This window comes from Xenopus laevis, chromosome 9_10S (genome assembly GCF_017654675.1).
Source record: "Xenopus laevis strain J_2021 chromosome 9_10S, Xenopus_laevis_v10.1, whole genome shotgun sequence".
NCBI lineage: Eukaryota > Metazoa > Chordata > Amphibia > Anura > Pipidae > Xenopus > Xenopus laevis.
The window spans coordinates 17,362,490-17,383,318 of record NC_054388.1 but is presented as its reverse complement, the minus strand read 5'-3'; the positions used below and the strand labels follow the sequence as shown (position 1 = coordinate 17,383,318).

The 20,829-nt window shown below is 44.9% G+C and overlaps 2 protein-coding genes across 6 annotated transcripts; one reads left to right on the top strand and one right to left on the bottom strand.

Moving 5' to 3' along the window:
* The first annotated feature begins 968 nt into the window (after positions 1–968).
* On the top strand, positions 969–14,578 carry dnajc5.S (DnaJ heat shock protein family (Hsp40) member C5 S homeolog). 5 transcript variants are annotated; one of them, XR_001933249.2, is made up of 6 exons: positions 969–1,537; positions 6,940–7,055; positions 8,097–8,310; positions 10,110–10,281; positions 10,368–12,121; positions 12,160–14,578. XR_001933249.2 is itself a non-coding variant. In XM_018237383.2 (5 exons), exons 2-5 carry the CDS (start codon positions 6,949–6,951, stop codon positions 10,466–10,468), a joined length of 594 nt encoding a protein of 197 aa, XP_018092872.1. In that variant the 5' UTR covers positions 969–1,537; positions 6,940–6,948; the 3' UTR covers positions 10,469–14,578. The 5 variants fall into 5 exon arrangements, 4 of the variants coding, with proteins under 4 accessions (XP_018092872.1, XP_018092873.1, XP_018092874.1 ...); XM_018237383.2 differs by having other exon boundaries at positions 10,368–14,578; XM_018237384.2 differs by lacking the exon at positions 969–1,537 and adding an exon at positions 3,687–3,748 and having other exon boundaries at positions 10,368–14,578.
* Positions 14,579–15,797: 1,219 nt separating this feature from the next.
* On the bottom strand, positions 15,798–18,153 carry LOC432183 (E3 ubiquitin/ISG15 ligase TRIM25). The gene has a single exon (XM_018238270.2). It carries the CDS (start codon positions 18,087–18,089, stop codon positions 16,503–16,505), a length of 1,587 nt encoding a protein of 528 aa, XP_018093759.1. The 5' UTR covers positions 18,090–18,153; the 3' UTR covers positions 15,798–16,502.
* Positions 18,154–20,829: the final 2,676 nt, after the last annotated feature.

Here is a 20,829-nt window from a genome sequence, read left to right as displayed (position 1 = left end):
ATAAAACAGTACCTCGTACTTGATCCCAAATAAGATATAATTAATCCTGGTGGTAAAACAATCCTATTGGGTTTACATCATTAATTTTTTTTAGTGGATTCAAAGTACGGTGATCCAAATTGCAGAAAGATCCCTTATACCGAAAACACCAGGTCCTATACCAGTATAAATTTATAAATGCAACCTTTTGACACACAGTAATAACAAAAATGTATCAGAAATCTCCATAGAATATAGAACAGATATTTATAGATACTTACAAATGTGTATATTACATTTAGGATATGGGGACAGATAAAGGAGGGTTAAGATAAGGGCACAGAAAAAAAGAGGTTTAAGGGTCTCACACACAGGCGTTTGCTTATGCATTTTTAAAAAAAATGTTTAAACACTTTTTTTTGCCACGCCACACTTACTTGATTAGCCGGGCCCCCCATCTTTCTGAGAACTGCTGACTTCGGGAAGGCATGGATGTTTAAGGGGCCCTGGCCACCAATTTTCTCATAATGTGGGGGGGCCCGGCCACCAATTTTTCTTTTCTCATGTGGGGTCCTAGCCACCAATATTTTTTTATGGGGTGCCCTGACCACCAATATCTTTTTATTTTTTATTAACATGTGGGAACCCTAGCCACCAATATTTTTTTTGTTTTTTTTTACTGTGTGGTGGGGGGCGGGCCTGTGGGGGTGGGGAGGGCGGACCTGTAGGTGGGGCTTGCGGTGGGTGCAGCCCAGTGGGCCCAGGAAACGTCGTATGGGGCCCTGCGATTTCTGATGGCAGTCCTGTACAGGAGAGATAGGATATATGTGGAATGGGATGAAGGCAAAAATAAAGGAGAAATAGGATAAGAGGAAACATAAATGAGGGATAGGGATAACAGCACGGATAAAAAAAAATTCATGGAAAACTAATGGATAGGAAGATGGCACGGAAAATTAAGGGATATGATGAGGGAGTGCAGGAAGACTGAAAGGATATGGATAAAAGAGAGATATAAATACTTTATTATTTGAGTTTTTTTTCTCAGATTGATCACAAAGTCCCCTAGGGCCCGGGCTGCCAATCTATGAATGGCAGATGTTAAATGCCACAGTGACAATTTATTAAGTTGGTGGGGGGAGCTGTTGTGGTCTCAAATGAAATGCCAGGACCTATTGAATCCCATGTCAGACTTGCCTAGGGCTCAGTATCAGAGGCAGCACTTCTAACTATGGGGCCCCGAGTTCAGACCCAGTAACCCATGTAGGCAACCTCTTAGCCCTATGGCTGCTGCGGGCCCCTTTCATTTCCGGAATAGCTTGTGTACCTCGCTCCTACCTATGTGATCATTTAAGCCTAACGGGAAATGTGGGACTTGTAGTTCCTAATGATGCTGACAGGCGCGCTGCATTCCGGGAGATGGGCGGACGTGTTTCTAGCTCTTTACGAGGACGCGCTTGCTGCGGAGCTGTGTGACGTCAGTGCTCGGGTTTGCGCACGCACCGCCCACTCTGCGTCTGAGCTGCCGGGAGAGAGAGAGAGACAGAGAGACCGGGAGGTAAGTGGGGCCCTTTAGAATGGAGAGGGGTCTGTCCGAGTGCACGTTCCTTAATATTCATCTCTATATTTACTGCACTCCCGCAGCTGTGATACTTATATATATTTATAACTGCCTGTTTATATGTCCAGCCTATAATCCTGCCCCCAGTGGATAATGATATCCCTGATTTCCTGTATGTGCCAATTGTATCATTATATCCCTGTATATACCCAGTGTTTCATTATATCCCTGTATGTGCCCAGTGTTTCATTATATCCCTGTATGTGCCCAGTGTTTCATTATATCCCTGTATGTGCCCAGTGTATCATTATATCCCTGTATGTGCCCAGTGTTTCATTATATCCCTGTATGTGCCCAGTGTATCATTATATCCCTGTATGTGCCCAGTGTATCATTATATCCAGTGTTTCATTATATCCCTGTATGTGCCCAGTGTTTCATTATATCCCTGTATATACCCAGTGTTTCATTATATCCCTGTATGTGCCCAGTGTTTCATTATATCCCTGTATGTGCCCAGTGTATCATTATATCCCTGTATGTGCCCAGTGTATCATTATATCCCTGTATGTGCCCAGTGTTTCATTATATCCCTGTATGTGCCCAGTGTTTCATTATATCCCTGTATGTGCCCAGTGTTTCATTATATCCCTGTATGTGCCCAGTGTTTCATTATATCCCTGTATGTGCCCAGTGTTTCATTATATCCCTGTATGTGCCCAGTGTTTCATTATATCCCTGTATGTGCCCAGTGTTTCATTATATCCCTGTATGTGCCCAGTGTATCATTATATCCCTGTATGTGCCCAGTGTATCATTATATCCAGTGTTTCATTATATCCCTGTATGTGCCCAGTGTTTCATTATATCCCTGTATGTGCCCAGTGTATCATTATATCCCTGTATGTGCCCAGTGTATCATTATATCCAGTGTTTCATTATATCCCTGTATGTACCCAGTGTATCATTATATCCCTGTATGTGCCCAGTGTTTCATTATATCCCTGTATGTACCCAGTGTATCATTATATCCCTGTATGTGCCCAGTGTTTCATTATATCCCTGTATATACCCAGTGTATCATTATATCCCTGTATGTGCCAATTGTATCATTATATCCCTGTATTTCCCCAGTGTTTCATTATATCCCTGTATGTGCCCAGTGTTTCATTATATCCGTATGTGCCCAGTGTATCATTATATCCCTGTATGTGCCCAGTGTTTCATTATATCCGTATGTGCCCAGTGTATCATTATATCCCTGTATGTGCCCAGTGTTTCATTATATCCGTATGTGCCCAGTGTATCATTATATCCCTGTATGTGCCCAGTGTTTCATTCCATCCCTGTATGTGCCCAGTGTTTCATTCTATCCCTGTATGTGCCCAGTGTTTTATTCTATCCCTGTATGTGCCCAATGTTTCATTCTATCCCTGTATGTGCCCAATGTTTCTGCCTCTTTCTAAACTAATGTATGTGCCCAGTGTATCATACACTGGGCACATACATTAAAATGCTTTTTGGCTGCTTTGGTCACTTTCCTATTCCAGCTCTGTGTTAACTGTCATACATGAATGAGGGAGAGGCGCGAGGGTGAGATTCTCAGTGCAGAAGTGAGAATTTGCTGTGAGTGAATTAATTGAAGGCACATAACATGTCTCTATGGCTTCAGCTTCTCCGGGATATTGGGGGGGGGGCTGTATGTGGCAGTTGTTGGCAGCTGGAAACAAGCAGAGCTGATGGTAACTCTAGCATACCTCCCAACATTTTGAAAAAATAAAGAGGGAAACTTTTGACCACGTCCATTTTATGGCCACACACCCCTAATTACCATGTCCATTTTACAAAATTTGGCAGGTAATGGAAAGTTTGAACACATTTCTGGGAGTTTTAGGGTCAGGTTTTATGTTTTATAACAGTTTTGCTAATGAAGTTGAAGTTGAAGCTGCAAGACACAGTTTCCCCAAAAGACCTGCTTAGTTATCTTAAATAGCAAAAAATTTCGTTGCTTATCTTAAATTGTAATAAATGTATCTAAGTGCACCTGCCACATATTCTGGGCTCATAATTAAGTTTATAAACTTTGTATCTTTTTATGGCTGTTCAGTTCAGGAGATCAAAGTCGGGACATTTCAGCAACAATCCAGGATTGCAGGTTGAGCTGTCAAAATCGGGACTGTCTCTTGCGAAAAACGGGACAGTTGGGAGGTATGCTCTAGAACTGACATTGTCCCCTTGGCACTACCTTTTGGCTGGAGCTACCTATGGCCCTTCCTATTGGCTGGAGCTACCTATGGCCCTTCCTATTGGCTGGGGCTGCAAATGTTACTATTGCACCAGTAAGAAGGGATCTTTGACACTGACACAAACTCTTAGAATTCTTCAGGGCCAGTGTAACCAGGACACGCCTAGCACCCCTCCAGTACAGGAAATGGTTGCATCCAGCACCCGTCTGTATCCAGCTGGGCGTTTATCTATCTAACCCTTAAAATAACAGTTTTTATCCCAGAAGACAACACTGCAGCCCCTAAAAGCCGGGGCATCTATCTAGAACTATGGTGCTGTTTCCTTTAAGTAGGGGCCCCACAGGCAATAGGACTGGGATTCATGATTTGTTTAGGGTGCAGCGAGTGCTTGCTGCTGGGACTCACCTACCAGTGACACTTATAGATTTGCTTCTAAACATCAAGATAACAGAAAGGAATGTAAACTAATTTTCAGTCTTTGCTTGACAGTCAGCTCTTCTGGTTTTACCAGTTCTGCCTGATGTTCTCCAGCTGGTTTATCTATCCCCCCCCATATGCTTAGTGTAGTACTATTCTCCCTTGCATGGTTGTGCCCTCCCCCCCCAACTATCTAGACCCCATCTCTACTCCTATATGTCCATAATATTTCTCTGAACCCCTTCTCCCCAGCGCTGTACTGCTCTTACCTCCCTTCTCCCCAGCGCTGTACTGCTCGTGCCTCCCTTCTCCCCAGCGCTGTACTGCTCGTGCCTCCCTTCTCCCCAGCGCTGTACTGCTCTTGCCTCCCTTCTCCCCAGCGCTGTACTGCTCTTGCCTCCCTTCTCCCCAGCGCTGTACTGCTCTTGCCTCCCTTCTCCCCAGCGCTGTACTGCTCTTGCCTCCCTTCTCCCCAGCGCTGTACTGCTCTTGCCTCCCTTCTCCCCAGCGCTGTACTGCTCTTGCCTCCCTTCTCCCCAGCGCTGTACTGCTCTTGCCTCCCTTCTCCCCAGCGCTGTACTGCTCTTGCCTCCCTTCTCCCCAGCGCTGTACTGCTCTTGCCTCCCTTCTCCCCAGCGCTGTACTGCTCTTGCCTCCCTTCTCCCCAGCGCTGTACTGCTCTTGCCTCCCTTCTCCCCAGCGCTGTACTGCTCTTGCCTCCCTTATGTACTGCCCTTGCCTCCCTTCTCCCCAGCGCTCTACTGCTCTTGCGTCCCTTCTCAACACTATAGTGCTCTTCTTGATCAGCGCTGTTCCCTGTAATTATCTGTTCCCAAATAACCCTTCTTTTTCTCTGCTTCTGCCTCCCATTCCCAGGAAGTGAAATTGGTGCATTTAATCCTTGTATGTCACATGTTGGACACAAAAGTGATCTCTGTGTGTTCTCACTTCCCCTTGTACAAATAGGACCCACCCTCTCTTCATTCTAACCTTAAACTCCTTTGTGCTGTAGGGCCAGCACCCTGACTCACCCAAGGCAACGTGCAGTTGTTGACTTTCCCATTGTGGCATAGATAGGGTGACTGTGAACGCCCCCCCCCCCCCCCATATTATTTTTTGTTGTAGGGCCCCATAGATTCGGAGATGCTGGGTCCTCACATCCCATTAGAGAAAATGGTTTATTAGTGAGTACCCACAGCATAACATGTTAAATAGAGTGCTGGTGATTTCCATGGTATAACCAACTGATTTCAGGCGGTGTTTAGAATGAGACAGGTGACAGTTGTCTTCCTTATACCTTGCCCTGTATTCCATCTGGCAAGGGAGAGGTTAAAGGCTGCGCTTTTCTGACCCATTGATTTGTCTCTGCAGCAGCAAATTGATTGGTGGGGAGGCAGTGAGGCCCCGGCAGGTATAAGGGTCCTGCCTAGGGTTGCCACCTGGCCGGTATTTTACTGGCCTGGCCGGTAAAAGTGATGGTTGATCCCAATGTTATTAATAGGGAAAAAAGATAAATATATAGGAAGGCCGGTATTTTTTTTCAGAAAAGGTGGCAACCCTAGTCCTGCCCCATATCACTCAGCTGTTCACTTATTGGGCTATACAATCATTACAGGCTGTAACATTTATATCCATTCGTTTCACGAGTACAGTATTTAGGTGGTGGATATTGAGGGGAATGGGAAAGATCTCTGGTGGGGAGTTGGAGCATACTCCCAGGCAGAGTTCTAGTTGCCCATTCACAGTATTGTGTTCCAATACAGGCAGCGGCAGGACTAAACAAGTGATGTGATGAGGGAAGCTTTTTGCTCATCGGCTGCTTCTGTCTGTGCTTAAAGATTGCAGAGGGGATGGATTAACTCCCAGCAGCCTCTCTGTGGGGGAGGGGTTTATTAACCCTGTAACTGCAGAACTGAGGAATTGCTTAATCTGTATGAATCCAGCAGAGCTGCCTCATTAACCCTGCGTGTGCAGCATTGAGCCTGGAGTCTCCCATCATGCTCTGCTCATAGTAGCAGATGGCAGGGGGGGGGGGCAAACTATTAGTTGAAAGACGCCCAAGGGGATTTAAACAGACACTGCAGGAAGCATTTAACCGGGTCCTTGTACCTGCCTTCCACTCCTGCATTTTTGTAACTGGGTTTCGGGTCAGTGGGTAGAGCCAGATTGGGGGGTAGCCCTTAGATTACTGGGGGCTGGTGCCTCTGTCTTTCCTTTGCTCTCTGGGGGACTGAGATCTGGCCGGGCTCATCCATCATTTTCTGTATTTTCCTGGTTGGCTTCTTGGCTTGATGAACATGTGAGTACATTCTTATGGATGTCTTGCAATATGGCAGCATCCTGAATAAACCCCCCTGATTTTTATTGCAAATATTCGCTTTTCATCTCTTTTATTGCACCCAACCTCCACCCATTCACTGCTGGAACCATTCTTGCACTTAGAAGTTTATGTACTGTTGTATTTTTCTATCGAGGGCTGAATATACTTGAGCAGCAGGCAGTGCTATTGAGCTTAGTGTTTTATGTACTGTTGTATTCCTGGAGCCATTGCTGAGTCTAGAGATGAAGGTGGTGCCTTTCCTAGGGCCCCAGAGCCCTACAAGGCAATGTGAGCATGCTGCCTTAGGCTTAAAGGTGTCAGGGTGTTCTTAGGGACCCCATCCCTCTAATTGTCTTTCTCTTTTGTACCCCCCGGACACCTCAATGTTTCAGTAACAAGATCTCTTTCATCCTTAGTGAATAAAAATGGCAGATCAGCGGCAGCGCTCTCTCTCCACCTCTGGGGAGTCTTTGTACCATGTGCTAGGATTGGATAAGAATGCCACAACTGATGACATCAAAAAATGTTACCGGTGAGTTGAACCCCACAGCACCATTAATTCCTATAAAGTAACGTATGGTAAAGGAGCGATACCTCCTTTCCTCTCCACCAACGAATCACTCATGTCCCCTCTTTTGCTAGGGAATCCCATAACTTGACCCACCTGACTACATTCCCACACCTTCCCAAGTAAATACAGTATCAGTTACAGCAGCTCAGGAGGTAATTGTTTTGTTATCTCTGTACAGGCTATGAGCAAAATTAGGGGTAGTTTTTCTAAGGCTAATCATGAAGAATTCCATCTTTTAAAGGAGAACTAAACCCTAAAAATTAATTGGGCTAGTAATGCCATATTTTATTTACTGAATTTATTGAACTAACTGAAAGGTTTAACATCTCTATAGTAGCAATGATCCAGGACTTCACACTTGTTATAGGGGGTCACCATCTTGGAAAGTGTCTGTGACACTCACATGCTCTGTGGGCTCTGAGCAGCTGTTGAGAAGCTAAGCTTAGGGGTCGTCCCTAATTATTTAGCAGAAAATGAGGTTGGCCTGTAATATAAGCTGATGCTACAAGGCTGATTCTGATGCTAGTTGCACTGGTTTCTGTGCTGCCATGTAGTAATAATCTGTATTAATTACTAATCAGCCTTATATTGTGACATTTCTATTCTATGTGTACTGTATATTGTGAGTGGTCCATAAGCTCAGTAAGTGACAGCAGCACATAGCATGTGCAGTGAATCAGCAGAAAAGAAGATGGGGAGCTACTGGGGCATCTTTGGAGACACTCTTTACTGCTAAACGGTTGTGGTTGCCTTGGGATGGTACAGAAGCACAAAACATAATGCACAACATTTCTACCTACTTTTTTAGTTAGCCTTTCCTTCTCCTTTAACTCCAGCTGTGTATGTTCCCAGTGACATGATAAGGGAGTGTTGGTAGTTGTAGTTCTGACACGCTCACTAAGGGCCGTCTGTAGGTGCCATGGACAAACAGTGGGAAAGCCAAATATCCAGCATTTGTGGTACATTTGACACTTGTTTTCTCATTCCCACAATACTTTGCAGCAAGTTAGCATTAAAGTATCACCCCGACAAGAACCCAGACAACCCTGAGGCGTCAGAGAAGTTCAAGGAGATAAACAACGCCCATGGTATCCTGGCGGACAGCACAAAGAGAAACATCTACGACAAGTATGGATCCCTGGGCCTCTATGTGGCGGAGCAGTTTGGCGAGGAGAATGTCAACACATATTTTGTGCTGTCAAGTTGGTGGGCAAAGGTAGGCTTTTGTGGAAAGGAGGCGCCCCTTCTACATTGCCCCCCCCCCACTTCTGCGTTATGATCTGTGTATATCTGGTTGCTGTCTATAATTTGATATTATTTTAATGTCTAGGACAGCAGTCCCCAGCCTTTTTTCACCTGTAAGCCGCATTCAAATGTAAAAAGAGTTTGGGAGCATAAAAAAATCCACGGAGATGCCTATTGGCTATTGGTAATATGGATTGGTAGCCTACAGGAGGCTCTCTTTGGCAGTACACATGGTTTTTATACAACCAAAACTTGCCTCTAAGCCTAGAATTCAAAAATAAGCACCTGCTAAAGGGAGTCTGTCATGATTTTTATAATGCAGTTTTTATTTTTAAATTGCCCTGTTTACACTGCAAATAACTCACTCTACAATATAAAACGGGTGTCCAAACTGCGGCCCGAGGGCCACATGTGGCCCAGGATGCATATGAATGCGGCCCAGCTTGGTTCCCGAGGAAACGTCATGTCGCAAAGGATATAGGAGGAGGAGGGACTCTGCCCATTGCCCAGTTAGTAATAATAATATAACAATAAGTCTATTTAATGTCCAGGTGTCCCATATTCCAGTTTATAGCTCCATCGGGTTATCCATCTGGCATTGCAGTTCTTTTCTGTGTATTTTCTTTACTTTAACAAATCAAACATGTTTGTGTATTTAATGTGTGGCCCCAGACAATTTTTCTTTTTCCGATGTGGCCCGGCGAGCCAAAAGTTTGGACACCCCTGATATAAAATTTCATTCCTGAACCAACATTTTAGTTGTAATATTGGTGTGTAGGTGCATCTCAGGTCATTTTGCCTGGTCATGTGCTTTCAAAAAGAACCAGCACTTTAGGATGTAACTGCTTTCAATGTAACTGAAGGTGTCGCAGTGGGACCTGGATTTTAGTATTGAGTGCTGTTCTTAGATCTACCAGGGAGCTGTGATCTGGTTACCATCTCATTGTTCTGATGTTATGCTGCTGGGCGGGGAGTTGGAAGGGAAGGGGGCGATATTACTCCAACTTGCAGTACAGCAGTAAAGAGTGGGGATGCATCTTATTCACTATTTTGGATTTGGCCGAACCCCCGAATCCTTTGTGAAAGATTCGGCCGTATACCGAACCGAATCCGAACCCTAATTTGCACATGCAAATTAGGGGTGGGAAGGGGAAAACATGTTTTACTTCCTTGTTTTCTGACAAAAAGTCACGCAATTTCCCTCCCCGCCCATAATTTTCATATGCAAATTAGGATTCGGATTCGGTTCAGCTGGGCAGAAGGATTCGGCTGAATCTGAATCCTGCTGAAAAAGGCCGAATCCCAAACCAAGTTCTGGATTCGGTGCATCCCTAGTAAAGAGTGACTAAAATTTATCAGAGCACAAGTCACACGACTGGGGGCAGCTGGGAAACTAACAATATGTCTATCCCTATGTCAGATTTCAAAATTAAATTTAAAAAAAATCTGTTTGCTCCTTTTAAAAATGGATTTCAGTGCAGAATTCTGCTGGAGCAGCACTATTAACTGATGCGTTTTGAAAATATTTTTTTTCCCCATGACAGTAAGCAAAGTGTTGCCCAGGAGCCATTGGTTAAAGATCACTGGTCTAGGGTATCTTTGGGGCTCATCTTGCATGTTTTTGGGGCATATATAACACACACTAAGGTGCAGTGTATAATTCTCTATTGTTTTGGTGTTCAGTTGCTTTCTCCCTGTCCCAGACCTTGTTTAGCAGAGTGTAAATTGGGGTGCAGTGCATAATTTTGGGTGTTTCTGTCTGTCCCTCAGGCCTTGTTTATGTTCTGTGGACTGATTACCGGATGTTATTGCTGCTGCTGCCTGTGCTGTTGCTGCAACTGCTGCTGTGGGAAGTGCAAACCGAGACCCCCCGAGGGGGAGGATCAGGATATTTACGTTTCCCCTGAGGACCTGGAGGCTCAGATGCAGTCGGATGAGAGGGGTAAGTGTTTGTTGGGTTGCTCTAGGCCAATTTATTGGGGGCTGAATGCCGATATTTACTGACATCTGCCCCATCTCTCCCTGCAGACACTGAAGGCCCAGTGTTGGTACAGCCCGCTTCCGCCACAGAGACCACGCAGCTCACCAGCGACTCCCACGCCAGCTACCACACCGATGGATTCAACTGAGTGTGTGTGGGACCCCAGTGCTGTAGGATTAGGAAGGAGGGGGGAGGACTGAATATGCCCCTACGCCCCCTCTGTTTAAACAACCCCTAACCCTCCATCTGACCAGCTTTTATCTGCTCCCCTTGGTGCGATGAGTGAACAGCCAGGGGGCCGGCGCATGCTCTCCACTCTCCATGATCAGATTTTAATTTATTTTTATTTTCTGTATGTCTAGTTTTTATTGGGTCTATTTTTGTATTGGAACCTGTCGATGCCACCACCCTGGCCCCTCTCCTCCCCAACCCAGAGTAATTCATACCCTCTCTCTTCCAAGTGGATTTCCCTTAGGGGATGGGGTATGGACCTTGGATTGTGTGAATGGAGCATGAGAACAAGTCCTATCCCTTGTGCCAGTTTTGACTCCTCCTTGTGCCCCAGTCACATTGCTGTGCTGCTAGTTCTGTAAGTGTTTGTGCACTCAATACATCCCCCATCCCCACTCCTTACTCTGTAATTCTCCTGTATCACCTCTGAGTGCCAGGAGAGGGTGTCAGTCACTTTTCTCTGGGTAGAAAAGTAATTGTCTCGCCCTGTGTGTATCCTGCTTTACCCATAACTTCAGGAGAGGGTGAGTTTTTGATCCCATTTGCTGTAGGTTTAACTTCTGTTTTAGTGCGACTCTGTGGTACCTGTGCCCCAGAAATGTATTGATCTGTTATAGAGTTTATTGTGGGTAATTCTACCCTTGGGTCCTGGCACAGTGACTCCTACTCGGCTGTGCATAGCGCTGGCAGTGTGGGCAGTGCCATATTTATTTGTATATAGTGTCAGTAGTCTACAGAGTGCTGTGCTTATCTGTATATAGTGTCACTAGTGTGCACAGTGCTAATCAGTGTGTGCGGTGCTGCCAGTGAACCCGTCACTGTGCCAGAGAAGGAGAATGACTGCCCAAAGACCTCCTCGCACTCTGTCTCCCCCAATCTGAGTTAGCATCAGTGTTATCCCTACAGTCCAATCTACTAGGCACCCATCCATACCATAATATAAGTGTCTGCAGTAGCAACAAATACCCATCCATACATATAGTGCCTCCATTAGTAACAAGCACCCATCTGTACATTAGGTGCCCCAAGTAGTAACAAGCACCCATCCATACATTAGGCACTCCAAGTAGTAATGAGCATCCATCTATACATTAGTGGCTCAAGTAGTAACAAGTACCCATCTATACATTAGTGCCCCAAGTAGTAACAAGTACCCATCTATAGATTAGTGCTCCAATTACTGACAAGTATCCATCTATAGATTAGTGCCCCAAGTAGTAACAAGTATCCATCTATACACTAGTGCCTCAAGTAGTAACAAGTACCCATCTATACATTAGTGCCCCAAGTAGTAACAAGTACCCATCTATACACTAGTGCCTCAAGTAGTAACAAGTACCCCTCTATACACTAGTGCCTCAAGTAATAACAAGTACCCATCTATACATTAGTGCCCCAAGTAGTAAAAGTACCCATCTATACATTAGCTGCCCCAAGTAGTAATAAGCACCTATCTATACATTAGCTGCCCCAAGTAGTAACAAGTATCCATTTGCTGCCCCAAGTAGTAACAAGTATCCATCTATACATTAGTGCCCCAAGTAGTAACAAGTACCCATCTATACATTAGGTGCCCCAAGTAGTAACAAGTACCCATCTATACATTAGTGCCCCAAGTAGTAACAAGCACCCATCTATAAAGCACCGATGCATTAGCAGGGCCTGTCTAAAGCTAGGCACATGGGTAGATGTGGTGCCTGTAGAGTTACTAGATAATGAGACCCAGTTAAACGAGCCATAAACATAATGTTCATGTATTTATTGAGGGAAATCGTCCAAGGAGAGATTTGTGGTGGTGGTTCTGTCCTAGAACAGCTCCTCCTAAATCATCCCTATAGTTTTAAGGTCAGGTGACTCACTGGTCACTTGACAAATTCTTTGATAGTTGGACCTGCATCGTTAGGTCAATGTCTTGCTTCATGTTCTCAGGAGCTTCAGTTGGTCTCATCCTCCCACAGAACATGCTTCAAATAGTCTTCTGACTTGTCCATGTGATCTTTAGCAAACTGTTGGGCAGCAATGTTCTTTTAGGATGGTAGCAGTTTTCTCCTAGCAATCCTATTGTTGTTCAGTGTTCTCCTAATGTTGGGCTTATGAACACTGACATTGGCCAATGCGAGAGAGAGAGAGAAGCCTTTAGTCCCTTAGCTTTAACCTGCCTTACTGAGGTCCCCTGGAGCATTACAACTCCTTACTCTTGTTAATCTTTGTTGGATGAATTGCATCCATGTGTACATAATCTGTCTAACAGTGGGACTGGTGGAGCTCCAACTCTTTAGAAATAGTTCTGTACTTTTTCCAGACTGGGAAACTTCAGTAACTGGTTTACTCTAGAAACCTCCTGTGTTGGAATCATGACCCCCCCCCCCCCCCCCATCCCCACACAACTGTATTCTTAAGAGTCGACTTTTGGATAATGAATCCCCACTATAAATAAGGTAATCCCCCCATATTACCATCCTATTAATTGGACTCCTAATTTCCTCTAAACATGACCCGATGACACCAGATGGGCACATTATTCTGCCCAGACAATATGCCACTTTGGATCAGTTTTCTCAGTAAATTAGTGGCTCGTTTGGTTAATTGGATCTCATTATCTAGTTTTAGGGTTTGTGTACATATTTATGTACAAATATTGATTGGTGGGACCTTCATTTTATGAGGGGATTGTGTCAAAACTGTCAAAATTCTAGGAAAATTTTAAAAATCTGGCAATAGGAAAAATGCAAATTGCCTGTGTGGCATCACAAAAAATTGCCATCTGTTCCAGGATCATGTTGAAGCGGCAAGCGTAAAATCGGGGTTCTGCTGTAATTCCAAGGGGTTCACAGACTCCTGAGCACCTCTGCATCTGCAGGTCTGCTCATAGGTACTCACAGCTTACTCCAGGCACTTGGAAGTGGCCAAACGACAGGTTACTGTGTGGCACAACACATAGACCCATCTTTTTGGGAGAGGATGGGACCCAAATTAAAGGTAAAGTTAATCAAAAAAAGCATTTTTTGAGAGACTAACCACGTGTTTGAGGAGGCCCAGGTGCCCTGCTCTGAGCCTTCAGCTTAATGAAGCAGATATCGGACACTCAAAAGGCCTTTTGAGTGCCTGCTTTATAAACTAAACAGTGATAAAGGTAAAGTTTTACTTAAGGGACCAGTATAACCAAAAAGTCAACAGGTTTTCTATGCATGTTGATCTGTTATGCAGGCCATACATGAGCTGATATTTACTGCCAACGACAAACTCTCAGTAGCTTATTGGCCAATGCATGGGGCCTACCTGACCAAAATCTAGATGAGAATCTGTCATTTATTTAACTGGCAGGTCTATAAATGCTGCTAAAAGAGATGGGTCTGTACAGGCTCCTGTTATGATCCAATCATTGGCCCTGATGCCAGACAAATGGATTAGTATGGCCCAGTACCTGGTGACTTTGCCAAATCTGGATCTATTTGTGTACAGCCAACTAAACTCAGTTGGCACAAGCTGCAGTAGCTTTTATTGTGACGTTACTACGGCACATACTGTTGGAACCGCCCCCACTAAAGGGTCCAACTAGAGATCAGGGTGTCATATATTCATGGCTGGGTATGCATGATGCACATTATCAGGACTGACTGCTGGGTGTTTATTCAGACCATGTCCTACAAGACAATGAGTGAAAGGAAGGTTCTTGCTGATCTAAGAACCATACACCAGAATGGGCAGCAGGTTCAACACTTCCCTTTTCGTGAATTGGATCCCCCTCCCGTACCTCACAGGGTATTGGGTACAGCATCACACTCCATGGGCAATCATGTGACTTGGGGAAGAAATCTGCCCAGGGCAAGGGTAGATGTCAGTGACTGTTGGGTAACTTGGGGGGTGCGGGAGATGCCAGGGTCCCTCTGAATATCCACAGAGGAGAGAATCCTACCCTGTTTATAGCATGTCATGTTATGTTTGTCTGAATATTTTTTCTCCTGTAAAATGAAACCAGGATGTACAACAAGTCGAATCACTACTGTATAATAAATGTTTCATTGCAGGAGCCTTGTGCCGCGTCTTGTATTACCACTATAGCAGCGCCCTGTATATCTGTGATACCATGTTATTGCTGGGTACAGGGTGGCACCCAATCTCCAACTTCTATATTACTGTGTAACTGCCATAGCAGAGCCCCCTACAAATGGCATACCAATGTTAATTCTAAGGTACTGGGTGGCACCCAATCTCCAACTTCCATTTAACTGTGTTACAGCCATATCAGTGCCCTATACATCTGGGATACAATGTTACTGCTAGGGCACTGGATGGCACCCAATCTCCAACTTCCATATAACTGCTACAGCTATAGTAGTGTCCTATACAGCTGGGATACACTTCCTTCCTGTTGTAGTATTTCTGGTCAGGTGATCTCTGAGGCAGCACACAGACCATCACGAAATTGGTGGTTCAAGGAGATATAAAAGGGCAATATTTACTTAAATATATATAACAATTTGGTAAGATTTTTTCAATATGCCACTTAATATGATATAAATCTGTTGCTTACGGGCGCCATCTTTACCGCTTTGGTAGTCTACAGTAAGTAAGCGGTGTATCGGTGCATGCGCAGTTGTAGCAATTTTTCGGTCCCAAACTACTGTGCATGCGTCACCGAAATTGCCGAAGGGAGCCGAAGATTCCTGAAGTGGTGAAGATGGTGCCTGTGAGCTCCGCTGCTGACTGTGCATCAAGGGGTAATTAAAGACTTAGGGGAATTTACAGGTATTTACACCTGTGCGGGAGGGGGGACTATAGAGGGTAGGGGATAGGGTTTAGTTCTCCTTTAAGGGCAACGGCACATGGAGTGATAGGCAGCGATTTATCCCCTTAGAAATTTCTTGCTTTAAGGGAAGGGGACAAAATGCTAAAACACACAGCCCTGCATTTGTGAGCGAAATGTGCCTGCCACTTAGCATTACAAGACATTCTTGCAGCAGTTCACTTGCACATGTGGTTGATTTGTAGCACTCCTGTTGTACCATTACCCTGAATGCCACTGTGTGACAAATTTCAGCACAAGAGGGGTTACATCTTGTTTCTAACTCAGAAGCATCTGTTGAGACTCCTGCTGGTTAAATATTCTGCATTTTCCTGCCATAAAATCCCACCCAACTCCTGCCAGACACCAGCCTGTTGCATACTAATACTGGGGCCCAATCTGGAGGGACTGTAGGCTCCTTGATTTTTGTTTATAACAACTCTTACACACAAGCACCAGATTGCCCATAAAATGCATTTATTGCAAATAGATGTGCTTATTTTCATTTGAATCATACATTGTGATGAATAAAAACAATACTGCAATAAAACGCACATATATATGCTTATGGGTACAGCCAGGCCGAATACAATGGAATCAACACATTCATTTAGATATCCTGACACCTGCATTGTACAAAATATCTGGGGCTAAGACACCAGTGCAGTCGCACATTGCAACCAATCAGACTTGTTTTTTTAAAGAGGATTTATCCTCGGATCCCCCACTGCAGTATCTATTTGCAGGGGGACATAGATCTGATATAATACTACTTATTATTTGCACCCCAGATTAATCATGGCAGCATAATCAATATATTTTATTATCCTTCCTTTAAACCCATTATATCCAACATAAAGTGCTCAAGACCTGGCTGAACTGTGATTCTATTATAGGCTGAGCATCAGGATTTAATTTCCTGCCAACTTTATGGTGGGTTCAATGAGGCAAAGTTCTACTAGTTGGGTGACCTGGCAAAACGAGGGTCTTGCTAAAGATTTTTACAGCTTAAGCCATGTTCTAACTGAAGAACAACCAGATTGATGGGAAAATTGGCTAGATTCTGTGCATATGATTCTTAGCCAAATGATCACTGTCCACTGATTGCAGGAATTAGTTGGCGGTATCTTTGCATGCATAGCCAACATAAAATACATTCTGGGCCCTAACTAATGATTCTCACCCAACTATCCATCCATATCCCAAATGCAGCATGGAGGGGCTCAGTGAAGTTGGTATTGAGGGTGTGCAAGTGTCTGATTGGCTCACTCAGCTCATAAAAGGACAGACGTCCGGCCTCATAGTCCAGTGAGATTCTAAACCTATTGCAAGAAATTTTGGGAGAAACTGACTTTACCTCAGAGTTGTGCATTGTTATACAGTCAACAAGATCCCCTTGATATAAACACCAGGACTTGTTATTTTTCCCAAACACAGACTGGAGCCCTTGCTTCTCAATACTGCGATAGGACACCCCTAGCCCCCAGTCCTGTGATTCGCTGCCCTCCACTTCCCAGTAATGTCGCCCAGAGGAAAACTCTGTGGTGCTCAAAACCTGAGCATATTGAAAGCTATCTGGGGTTTGTGGGTGACACTGGTCTGTCTCTGCACATGATGCAGATTTCTTATCCTCTGATATAGCGACATATTTACCAGCTGTGTTTATGTCCAGTAACATGTCTGTAGCCTCCTGCCCATAGATTGTTTCCTTTACCCCAGTTACAATCCCAGCTAAGCCCGTGAGTAATGTCTCTGAGATCAATAACTCATCCAGATCTCCTACAGCAGGAACCTTTATATCACTTTTCTTTCTGTCCTCATTATCTGCCCCCTCAGCCCCACAAAAGGCAGTTACATTTGATTCCTGTTCCTGTAGGACAGTGAGTGGATCTGCCATGTTGCACAACTCCTCAATGTGATGGATCTTCCTGGACAGCTCATCCTTCTTTATTTCTAGCTGCTCCGTTAGATCCCAGAGTTGGAGGAAAAGCTCCTCTTTCTGCCTGGAGATGTCACTCAGGAGTCGCTTCTCTAGGGCTTCCAGCTGTTCCCTGATGACCCTAAACAGGGCAGTGATTCTCTCTGTCTCACCAGCTGCTTTTTTTACCAAACGTCTTTTGCTGCACTGCATGCTTTTCAGTTTTTTCATAGTCTGCTCTCTCTCTGGCTTCAATTTCTCCAGAACATTCCTCAGTTTCTCTTTCTTCTTCTCAGAGGCCTCATTCAGCAGCTCCACCCTGTGGCCCCTGTGTTCTCCAGCCAGGCAGCAGGACACACAGATACAGGCACCATCCTCACAGCAGTAATACTTTAGGAGCTCATTGTGTACAGAGCATTTTCTTTTCCCAAGGGAAGTGGTGGGTTCAGTTAAGACGTGTTCTGTTGACTTGCTGTGCACCCTCACATGGGCATCACACAGAGAAGCCTCACACAAGAGACAGGATTTAGCAGCAGGTACAGGAGCTTGAATACAGTAAGTGCAGAAGATCCCAGTTCTGTCCTGCTCTGGGTGAGTATAAAGGAATCGCTCAGCTATATTACCCAACTTCCTGTTCCTCTGCAGGGCAGGGCGTTCCTGATACTCTGCTCTGCATTCAGGGCAGGAATAACCCCCAGACTCCTCTTGGGTATCCAGCACTTTCCCAATGCAGCCCTGGCAGAAGTAATGGCCACACGGCAGGGTTACAGGATCAGTATAAATGCTCAGGCAGATGGAGCAGGTCAGCTCTTCTCCCATATCAGCAGCAGCCATTACTGAAAGCTGGAAGAGAACGTGAAAGTCCGTGTTTTATTTCCACCAATGACTCCTCTCAAATCTTCTCCACACCCACAAAGGGGGAGGGTTGTCATCCCTCATTCTTAACCCTCTGCATTCCTGCTGCAACATGGCTGATTATGTACAGTACAAAATATAATGGTATAATTCTCCTAACAACTTTTTCTGTGTGCTCATTTGTCACTGAGGTTAAGTCCCAGTAGAACTACACATGGATTAGATCAGGGGTGTCCAACCTTTTGGCTTCCCTGGGCCACATTAGAAAAAGAAAAATTGTCTTGGGCCACACATGATTTGTAAAATTAAAGAAAATACACAGAAAAGAACTACAATACCAGTTGGATAACCAGATGGAGCTATACATTGGAATAGGGGACACCTGGATATTAAACAGACTTATTATTATATTATTATTATTACTAACTGGGCAATGGGCAGAGTCCCCCATCCTCCGTACTCCATAGGTCACCACATTGTTACAACCTGGCATAGTAACCCTGTTCCTAAAAAGACGACAGACTGAGGTGGTTAATGTGTCTGGACTTAGAGAGCACAAAGTGTTATTTCACTCTCGTTTTCTCTGTATTTCCATACATTTATTCCTTAATTTCTTTATTTTTTTTTACCTTCTCTTTTCTCTCTCCTTCAAGCTGGGCCACATTCATTACCATCCTGGGGCGCATGCAGGTTGGACACCCCTGGATTAGCGGGTGAAATTTAAACCTGCCCTCCAGCCTGTCCAATCCCCATGCTACATAGTTACATAGTTACATAGTTAAATTGGGTTGAAAAAAGACAAAGTCCATCAAGTTCAACCCCTCCAAATGAAACCCCAGCATCCATACACACACCCCTCCCTACTTTTAATTAAATTCTATATACCCATACCTATACTAACTATAGAGCTTAGTATCACAATAGCCATGTTTCATCTCCAATTTTTTAATACTGTGCAGAGGGTCAGGTACCCACAGGTTACCCACAAAAAAGTGGGTAACCTTCAGGGTGTAGGTAGGTCTTTCTAATGTGGTATAAATGTGGGTTTGTGAGTCTGTGGATTTGCAGGTTCTGGGTTGTGTTGTGGGTCTTATATAAAGCAAATTTTACACTTTTACAAATATCTTTAAACTTCCCACTTCTGATAATGTCTCTTTAGGTTTGTAGCAACATCACTTCCTGTCAGGGAAAAAACCCAGTGACCCTGGCCTTCATGGGTCTCCAGCTGACCCAGGGCTCTGTGCTCCCCAAATGCTCCGTCTCATCTGATTTCAGGCAACAGTTGAGGAAGGAGGTAAAACATAAGCAACGGCATTGATGGTGGTGGAGGATAAGAGGGCGGATGTCGGGAGAGGGGGCGCTTGTGTTTGCAGCACTGGTGGGCTCTCGACACCCCAGTCTGACTCTGCTTCCTGCTTAATGGTAATCAACAGGGCTGGAATTAGGGGTAGGCAGAAGAGGCACCTGCCTAGGGTGCAACGATAAGGGGGTGCTTGGCAGGTACCTATTAAGCATCTTCTGCCTACCCAGGGTCGGAACGCTGTCCAGGGTCCCTCTCCGTGCTCCCCGCCCCTACTGTGAGGCGCAGCTCGGCACAAACAAATGCAGGAGTGCTCGGCAGGCGCGCATAAAGGCACAAATGAAGGCGGACTCGGCGCAACGCGCATGAGCCACTCTGTTACTGACCATGAAAAACACAGTCTTGGTCAGGTTAGCGCGCACGTTTGGGCATGCTCACAGTGGGTAGTGGGCTGGTTGCCCCGCTTTCCTGGGGTGCCTGGTTTGCTTGGCCCAGCCGTGGTTGTGGATAAGGCAGTTGCAGGTAGGGTTGCCACCTGGCTGGTATTTTACTCGCCTGGCTGGTAAAAATGATGATTGATCCCAATATTATTAATAGGGGAAAAAAATAAATATATAGGAAGGCCGGTATTTTTTTCCAGAAAAGGTGGCAACCCTAGTTGCAGGTAAATATGTGGGTCTGGTTTTCAAACATTGGACCCATGCAGGACTTTACTCTATTGATACATTATTGTAACTTCCTTTGCTTTATTTCATATTTGTTACCTAATTGAGGATGTGTATATTGTGTGCCTGACAGTATCGTGCTACACAGTGCATACCCTGCTCACCCCGGACCTTTTGCTAAATAGTGTTGTACTGGAGCTCCAGGGTATTTGTCTACAGGGCCTGTGGATGGCCTTAGATCCATCCTAAAATTTGTTCCCCTGGAAAAACCTTAATTTGTTCTCTTAGGAACCTTGTTGCACAGCACATATTGTGTGTCAGTCTCTAAGCTCAGTAACGGACAGTAGAACAGAGCATTTGCAGTGAATCAGCAGAAAAGAAGATGGGGAGCTACTGGGGCATCTTTGGAGGCACAGATCTTCTCTGTTAAAGGGCTGTGGTTGCAGGGTCAGACACCAGGAAAAAACCTGGCGGGCCCCAACCTTCTGCTGTCCACACTGCCTGCACTCCCCTCTGATCTTGCCCTCCTCTGGCCCTGATTGAAAGATCTGGTATGAGTGAGGGTAGGGTTGCCACCTTTTCTGGAAAAAAATATCGGCCTTCCTACATATTTATCTTTTTTCCCTATTAATGATATTGGAATGAGCTATCATTTTTACCGGCCAGGTGGCAACCCTAGGTGGGGGGCTGGAGAGAGAGTTGCAGCTGGGGCAGGGGGACATTAAACTTTAAACTTCAATTTTGGAAAAACTTT